General features: G+C 44.4%; 1 protein-coding gene across 1 annotated transcript in view; it reads left to right on the top strand.

The window, feature by feature from the left end:
* The first annotated feature begins 3,106 nt into the window (after nucleotides 1–3,106).
* Nucleotides 3,107–8,551, top strand: part of kif5c (kinesin family member 5C) — a 359,768-nt gene continuing 354,323 nt past the window's right edge. Inside the window, exon 1 of the mRNA XM_072471286.1 lies at nucleotides 3,107–3,720. Within this exon, the coding sequence (XP_072327387.1) occupies nucleotides 3,592–3,720 (129 nt within the window). The 5' untranslated portion in view covers nucleotides 3,107–3,591. The remainder of the gene's footprint in view (nucleotides 3,721–8,551) is intronic.

Below are 8,551 nucleotides of genomic sequence, written 5' to 3'. Positions count from 1 at the left end.
TGAGGATTATTGCGTCAGATCAGACATGATTGCATTGAATGTCAGAGCAGCCTCGATGGGCCGAATGTCCTACTTCTGCTCTAATGTCCTATGGTCATAGAGGGATTTGTATATATGTAAGAGTTAAGTTGGCTAAGCTAAAATCTCAAAGGACGTCATGAGCCAAGAAACCAGGTTTGAGGAATCAAGAAGAGAAGATTCCTGGGATCTATGGGTAAGACAGACCGCCGTGCATTGTACTTGTGTATTTATTGTGCCATACCTCGACTAATGAAATGTTAGGTATCAATTTCTATTGCCCAACAAACCTCCTTACCTTAGTTAGTGATTGTCCTTTTTGCCAATATGGTTATTCTTCAATGAGAATTTTCTTTCTCTGGAGTTTAGTACAGAGTCTAAATCCCTATAATTGTCATCTGAACAATTATATCATAAGACCATAAGACCATAAGATATAGGAGCGGAAGTAAGGCCATTCGACCCATCGAGTCCACTCCACCATTCAATCATGGCTGATTTCAACTCCATTTATCCGCTCTCTCTCCCTTAATTCCTCGAGAAATCAAGAATTTATCAACTTCTGTCTTAAAGACACTCAATGTCCCGGCCTCCACCGCCCTCTGTGGCAATGAATTCCACAGACCCACCACTCTCTGGCTGAAGAGATTTCTCCTCATCTCTGTTCTAAAGTGACTCCCTTTTATTCTAAGGCTGTGCCCCCGGGTCCTAGTCTCCCCTGCTAATGGAAACAACTTCCCTACATCCACGCTATCTAAGCCATTCATTATCTTGTAAGTTTCTATTAGATCTCCCCTCAACCTCCCAAACTCCAATGAATATAATCCCAGGATCCTCAGACGTTCATCGTATGTTAGGCCTACCATTCCTGGGATCATCCGTGTGAATCTCCGCCGGACCCGCTCCAGTGCCAGTATGTCCTTCCTGAGGTGTGGGGCCCAAAATTGCTCACAGTATTCTAAATGGGGCCTAACTAATGCTTTATAAAGCTTCAGAAGTACATCCCTGCTTTTATATTCCAAGCCTCTTGTGATAAATGACAACATTGCATTTGCTTTCTTAATTACCGACTCAACCTGCAAGTTTACCTTTTGAGAATCCTGGACTAGGACTCCCAAGTCCCTTTGCACTTCAGCATTATGAATTTTGTCACCGTTTAGAAAATAGTCCATGCCTCAATTCTTTTTTCCAAAGTGCAAGACCTCACACTTGCCCACGTTGAATTTCATCAGCCATTTCTTGGACCACTCTCCTAAACTGTCTAAATCTTTCTGCAGCCTCCCCACCTCCTCCATACTACCTGCCCCTCCACCTATCTTTGTATCATCGGCAAACTTAGCCAGAATGCCCCCAGTCCCGTCATCTAGATCGTTAATATATAAAGAGAACAGCTGTGGCCCCAACACTGAACTTTTTGTCACAAAAAATTGAACAAGGGAAGCCTTATAATTGAACATTTGGAGCAGAAAATCTCAGATTATGTTCTGTAACTTCCTGGCTCCCCAGCGTTGGGTTTAGAGAGTATCCAATGATACATGTTGTATTCCCATGGGAAATTCCCAGCTAAGGGTTTACGTGGCAATTGTCCAGAAGGGCCAACCTCCCCTGAACAATTGTGCTGCATGGGAACCATCGACAAAGCGATTTAAATCATTAATTTTGGATGGCTCGGCCAGTCTTTTACTTACAGTTACCCTGAAAGAGTTAGAAGAAATAAAAGCACTTCTAACTTCAACATAACTATTTTAAACACCCAAAGCGAGGCTCACACAGGACACCCCTATACTCCTGACCCACCCACGTCCTGGGTAATCACCCCCACCAGGTATTCACAAGCGTGCTCCCTGACCCGCACCCTGAGAATCCCCGCGCCCCCCCCCTCCCACCACCCCACAACCAACCTGTGAGCCCAACTTGAACTCCCACCTCAAGGTCTGACCCTTCCCTGATCCTCTGACCCAGTCCGACCCTCCCTCCGACATCTGACTCCTCCAACCTCCCTGACACCACAGCTTCACCCCCATGATGCCTGATCCCTCTGACGTCTGACCCCCCGACCTCATGCAGCACCCTCACCTACAACCTCCCTGTCCTATGACCTCCCCAACCCCCCAACATTCGACCTTCTACCCAACACGACCCCCCTCCTCGATCCATCCTGACCCTCCTCTCCCCGCCTCTTGTCCCCCTCACCCTCCCCGAACCCAACCCCCCTCCCTCCCTGGCCCACCTCTCACTCCACTAACCAGACACCCCTCCCTCCTCCCCTGACCCCCTACCCAGCACAAGCCTCCTGATCAGCCAAATCACACCCTTCTTCCTGTCAATTTCACTGGGTCCTTTAAACATACCTTCTTTCTGGTAGCCAGTACAGTAAAACAGGGGTCGTGACCTCTCTGAGTGTGCTGAAGTTGCAGCACACTGGGGCCTGCGGGTCCCAAGCAGCTCCAGCTGGTGAAAATCTGAACAAACTTTAAACTCTTGTCATTACAACGGGTAATGACTCCACACCATTGTGAGGAAGTTATGGCCCATGAACTTAGCTAAACTGTCCCAGAACAGCTTAGGAACTAATTACTATGAGAATGTACATGCGGGGGTGCTGTATTTTACTGTTGCACTGCCTCAATGTATCAGTGTACTAGCCACAGGGAGAGTATCAAGCAACGCAACCAATGAAGCTTCTTCATTTTGAGTCCAAAGTGTAATTATTTGCAAATAATGGGATGCAGTGAGCAGTCAGGGTAACACAGACTGACCATGTTCTGGAAAGTATAGAGTGGATTGTGAACAATGACACAATAGGAGGCAACAGCCACACAAACTAAAACGCCCATTTATTTACAAAACCGTGTATCAACAAATTTTCTTCCCAAAAGACAAACCCCCCCCAACAAGCTGCCAAAGGAAATAATCACAGCGACGACGACACAATACAATGCAAGTGTAATGCAAGGAGATATCTGATGAATGACACTGGGCAATGTAATTTCATTGCCGGCGAATCCATTTGATGGGACTGCATTTCCCAATCACCCTTTGGTATCGCGAGAAGGAGGCAGTGTTTGAAGCTGCCGGTGAGGTAATGGTGTGATGTCAGGAAGCCCTGAGGACAGAGGAATAGCTGGAGCGGAGGAGAAAGGTGGTTGGTGCTGATGCGAGATGGCAGAGAGAACCTCAAAATGCAGATGCTAGAAACAGCGAGGACCGCTGTGCGTGGAGGAACCGACTGATTGACCTTGAGAAGTGAATGCACCGACTGTGAACTGCTGATTTCATTCTTTGTTTTTAAAAACCTTGTTTTTTTTTTTAAAAAAAGGATATAATAACATGCCGCTGCCAGTTTATTTTCTTTTCCGATGTTTCATTTACAGCTAATACATTCTGCCCCCATGCAGAAATCATAGCATCTTCAGTGGACTGGAGAGGCGTGTGGTGCATTGATTGCGACCATGTTCATCTAAAGGGGGGTAGTCTTGCTCCCGCATTGCCTGCGTTGGATATATTCCTTTATTTGCCTCCTTGGAGGGTTTGGCTCTGGTCCCTGTGTGTTACTGTTAAAAGGCGAGAGAGATGGCGGACCCAGCTGAGTGCAGCATTAAAGTAATGTGCCGATTCAGGCCTCTGAGCCAAGCAGAGATCTTGAGAGGGGATCAGTTCATCCCGAAATTTAAAGGCGACGACACCGTCAATCTTATAGGGGTAGGTTTCTTTCTTTCTCGCTTTCTCCCTTTCTCGAAATTGTCTGTCTGAAAAACCAATAACAGCCTGTGCCAAAGTTTTGATTTGTCAAGATTGAAGTTATTTGGTGGGATTTAGTGGATCCCCCCCCCCCCCCCCCCCGCTTTGTTAGAAGGACAATCGCTTTCATTCAGTTCCTCTTTTCTGCTGCCCCGTGCAGTATTTGGGCTGTTGTGAGAGATGCCCAGTGTGATTGTGTGCAGGCACTGAACAATGATTGTCTTTTTTATCTTACATTCATACATTCACCATCTCTAAAACCTCCCATCTCGCCACATTTTGCCATTTGATTTAGTGCTACATATCGAATGATGCCGGGTCTCATTGTCAACCGTAACTACAGGGCAACGCTGTTAACTAATAAATAATCTTTTAAAAAATCAACCTAAATTTTCAGCTGAAAATTATGGAGTGAATTCCATTTATCCTTATTGGGAATATAACCACCCAGACAAGGTGGGTTGGGGGTTGGTGGTAATCCAAATTTACTTTAGGATGGGAGACATCACATTTTCTTCTCAATTGCCTCTTTTTTTTAGTCTTTAATGAGATTGCTGGTGGGGAGAGGGGTGGCCAGGGGGAAGGTGGGTGGAGCTCCTATATCCCAGTGCAAAGATATCTGAATTAGTTAATCCGTTCAGTTTAGTTCATGAGTCTGGCGATGAAGTGATCAGATATTTAGTAACTTGTACATTTTGCCAGGGTGAGGTAGAACAAATCAGCCATCAGAGGCTTTCTTGCTCTGGTGCAATTGATGAACATGATGTCATCTGAGCCGAGTGAACATGCGCAGTTGTGCCTGCTGTAACATTTCTGGCCACCACCCATTTGCATCAGTTTAACTCGCTCGCTGCTGATTCGTGTTCATTTTGACCGAGGCCCCCCATATCGCCACCATCCACTTCTCCGTCCGCCTCTCCTGGAGGTGCTGGCTCTCAGTGATGGGGCTGGTGGTTCCCATGCTCCGCCCAGCGCCTCCAGTGTCGGGCTGATGGAGCGGTCCGTGGTGTTATAGCCGAGTCTATTCTAAGCACGCGTGGCAACTCCACTTGACAGCCAGCAGCACTGCATAGCGATTAGGGCCGAGAATTGAGGCTCGACTCCCTCCCATCCTCACCAAACCTTGGTGAGGTGCCTTGTAGCCAGTCGGAGCAATGCAAACTGTCCTGTTACCTGAGAGCAGACACTGGTCGCTCCAACCAGTAAACTGGCTAAATGAATTCTGGTATTATTCAGTCTTTTGGCATTCATGTACCATAAGATATTAGTAGAGATTTTTTGGCCTGTTTCTAGTTCGTTCAACCCGCCTATGTTGTTATTGATGTCCCACACCAGCTTCCCTTGCCACTGTTCTGCACCTAATCCTCTTAACCTATCCTTCCATTCTTTTCTCCCTCATTTGCTGATCTCACTTCCCCAAATCTCCACCACTCAGCTCAACCACTCGGTATGAATCATAGAATCCCTACCTACAGTGCACAAGGAGGCCAATTTGCCCGTCAAGTCTGCAGCGACCCTCTGAAAGAGCACCCCACCTAGGCCTATCCCCCACCCTATCGCTGGAACCCCATAACCGCACCTAACCTTTTGGACAATAAGGGGCAATTTAGCATGGCCAATCCACCAAACCTGCACATTTTTGGACTATGGGCGGAAACCGGAGCACCCGGAGGAAACCCACGCAGACACGGCGAGAATGTGCAAACTCCGCAAAGTGACCCAAGGTCGGAATCGAGCCTGGGTCCCTGGTACTGTGAGGCACGGTAGGGAGTTCCAAATATTTTACCCACATTGGGTGAAGATGTTTTTCCAGAATTCTCTCTTGGATTTGTTAATAGCCATCTTCACAATTATGCCCTTTTTGCCCCCCACAGGTGGCAATGTCTCTGTCCACTGTATCAAACTACTTCTTTATCCTAAAGACTTGCTAGCCATCAACCTTTTCTAGAGAGATTGCCCCTCAGCTGTTCAGTCTTTCTCACTGAATATGTCATCACGGTTCTGGGATCATCCCTCAACATTCCTTTTGATGGGATTATCAGCGGAATTGTTCAGGAAACACCAGGACAGTGGGCTGAATTATCAACTGCGGTGCCATTTTTGAGTGGGGCGATTTTTTTTTCTTTCAACTTATCAGAACCTGCAAGAAATAGCACAGGGCCAGTGACAAAACTGAAAGAGAAAAGAAACAGCAAAGAGAAAAGTTGGTATGGTATGCAAGGGAAATCCTGACTGAATGTAAAAGCTGTTCCTATTACATATAACCTTACATGTGGATTCGCCACAATGATTTATTGGAGAAACCGAAGGCTGTGGAGTTGGTTGAATGGAAGCAAATGACTTAACATGTTTACAATTCTGACAGGCTAATTATACTGCCATCCTTGTGCTAATGCAACTGATACGTTATTCATAACACAAGCTGACTCTTTGTCCATCCTGTGGAGATGGCTTTGCAACTCTTTTGGTTGACACTTCCTGGTGTATTACTGCAATCAGTACAACAACACCTTTTCAAATTTTTAAGCTTAAGGAGATCCCAGGGAACTCACAGGAACAGACATGGCAGATGGCTGTGAGCTAACAGGACCAATTTCAGCAGCATTTGGATGCTGGCACACAGAGTTCTGCTTGCACATTTGCCATGTGAATTTGAAAGGTTTGAAACATGTAATGGTAATTTTTGGTGTTGACTTGACCACTCAGTGGTGGGAATTTACTGCAGCCTCTCCAGTTATATGTTTCATAATAAGTAAAACACAATGAACACTTGCCAAGTTTTCAAAAGTATTCTTATTCAGTGGAATTACTGAAACAACTAGAACCTTGTTTTCTCATGGCACATTTATTTTTGACATATTGAGCTCTGAAATTCATGGTCTATTGCTTTGGGACTTGATTTGTAGTTAAAATTAGTGAATTTTGTACATTTTCTTCTTTGCATGATTTATGGAAAATAAAAACAATTGTAACCTACAATGAAGCATAAAATTCACACATTGCAAAAAATTAGTGTTGTGAAGCAGCGATTCTGAATGTCCCATCCATGGCATCAGCTGTATGATTACTGTTACTACAAAACTTGAGTATTGCTGAAAAAATACATTTTGTCAAAACTTTTCATCTTGGACTCATCAGGACAATTGCAAGAATACCAATGTCAGGGGAAACAACAACTTTATACTGTATGAGAAGAGAGTGCTGATTGGTTGACAAGTGGACTTGGTTGATAGAGGTGTTGCATGGAGATTGCGCTAGTTGATGGTGACTGACTGTTAACAGCCAAGCAGTGTTTAAAATTTTAAACCAGGCATCTTGAATCTGATTGGTCAAGGCATTGCTCCGTGGAATGAACCAGCAAATGGATATCAATTATTTTGTTTAGCTGAAACAGGTGCAACTTGTGCACATATTTTATCTGCAAAGAACAGGGCCCCGTGTGATATTATTAATAGCCTCCACTTGCCAACCAATCCGCACCCTCATCTCATCCAGCATTAAGTTGTTGATTTCTCTGACGTTGATATTCTTGCGATTGCCCTGATGAGTACAAGATGAAAAGCTTTGACAAAATATTTTTTTTCACCACTACTGTTAAACCTGGAATTAATCATGAAGAATATTTAATCAAGAGAGAAATCACACTTGCAAAATAGGATTCGGAAGCAGGCAAGACCTCTGGAGAAAATATGGGGGAGGGCTTGGAATGTTTTTTATGCCAGTATTGGAACTTGACAATATGTTTTGAGGAGTTTAACATACTCTCTATTGGCTAGAAAAAATGATTCATGGTCACAAAATGAAGACGGTTTTAAGGGAGGGATATCCTGGAAAGAAACCAAGGTAAGAAATGAGTGAAGCTATTGCTTACTTCATTACATTCCCGGACTTATTTAAAAGGCCAAATTATATCTCAATCAGTGGTTGAAATGAGGAGCCGTGAAGGTAGGTAAGAACGTATGGAACAGGCAAAACCTTACTGTTCATGGAATGGCTCTCTTTATCTGTCGGTTGGAAGATTGCCCCCCCGCCCAAATGCAAATCAAATGTGCCCAGTTCACTAAAGACAAATGATGCTGGAAAAAACCAACAGGCCTCGCAGCATCTGTGGAGAGAGAAACAGATTTAACGTTTCAAGTCTATATGACTTCCCTAGAGCCCAGTTTATTAGCTTGTACTGATTCATATTTGTAAGCTTGAACACTTGAGTAAGTTGCCTTATTGACTGATAACTTCTCATGTGGTAACAAAGTTATTCTGGTACCAGTAGCTCGAGATGTTTGCAAATGAGAGTAACAGAGTTAAACTGTGATGTTCAAAGCCCCACAGTACATAGCTTGAGAACATATGCATACAAAAATTACGACACCCATGTTAGTAAGCTAGTAGTAATGAGTGTCTTTGGAACTATTTTCTCTAATTAAAATTATCCCTTAAACTGCTGGGAAAATTTCTGCAGACATCCTGATATATAGAATAGCTCCCATTTGTTGCTTTAATTGTTTGAGCATGGCAGCTTTACAGTTTGTGGCTATTTCAGGAACTGTTCTCCCATTATCCTCCCAATAATAAATGGGGAAGAGGATGGATCCGGCAATAAACAAATTCTCTAAAGGACTAAAAGAGGATAATGTCATAATATGCACCCATGCACATCATTAGGTAAAAGCAGGCAGTGACAGACACCCAGGTGAGCCAATCAACATACAGAACAGAACACGACCAATCAAGACAGAACACCAGAGGGGGCTTCCAACTATAAAACACACGAGGCATCAGCACTCTGCCTCTT

This window comes from Scyliorhinus torazame, chromosome 2, assembly GCF_047496885.1.
Source record: "Scyliorhinus torazame isolate Kashiwa2021f chromosome 2, sScyTor2.1, whole genome shotgun sequence".
In the NCBI taxonomy this organism is placed as follows: Eukaryota; Metazoa; Chordata; class Chondrichthyes; order Carcharhiniformes; family Scyliorhinidae; genus Scyliorhinus; species Scyliorhinus torazame.
This window is presented reverse-complemented; position numbering and strand designations above follow the sequence as displayed.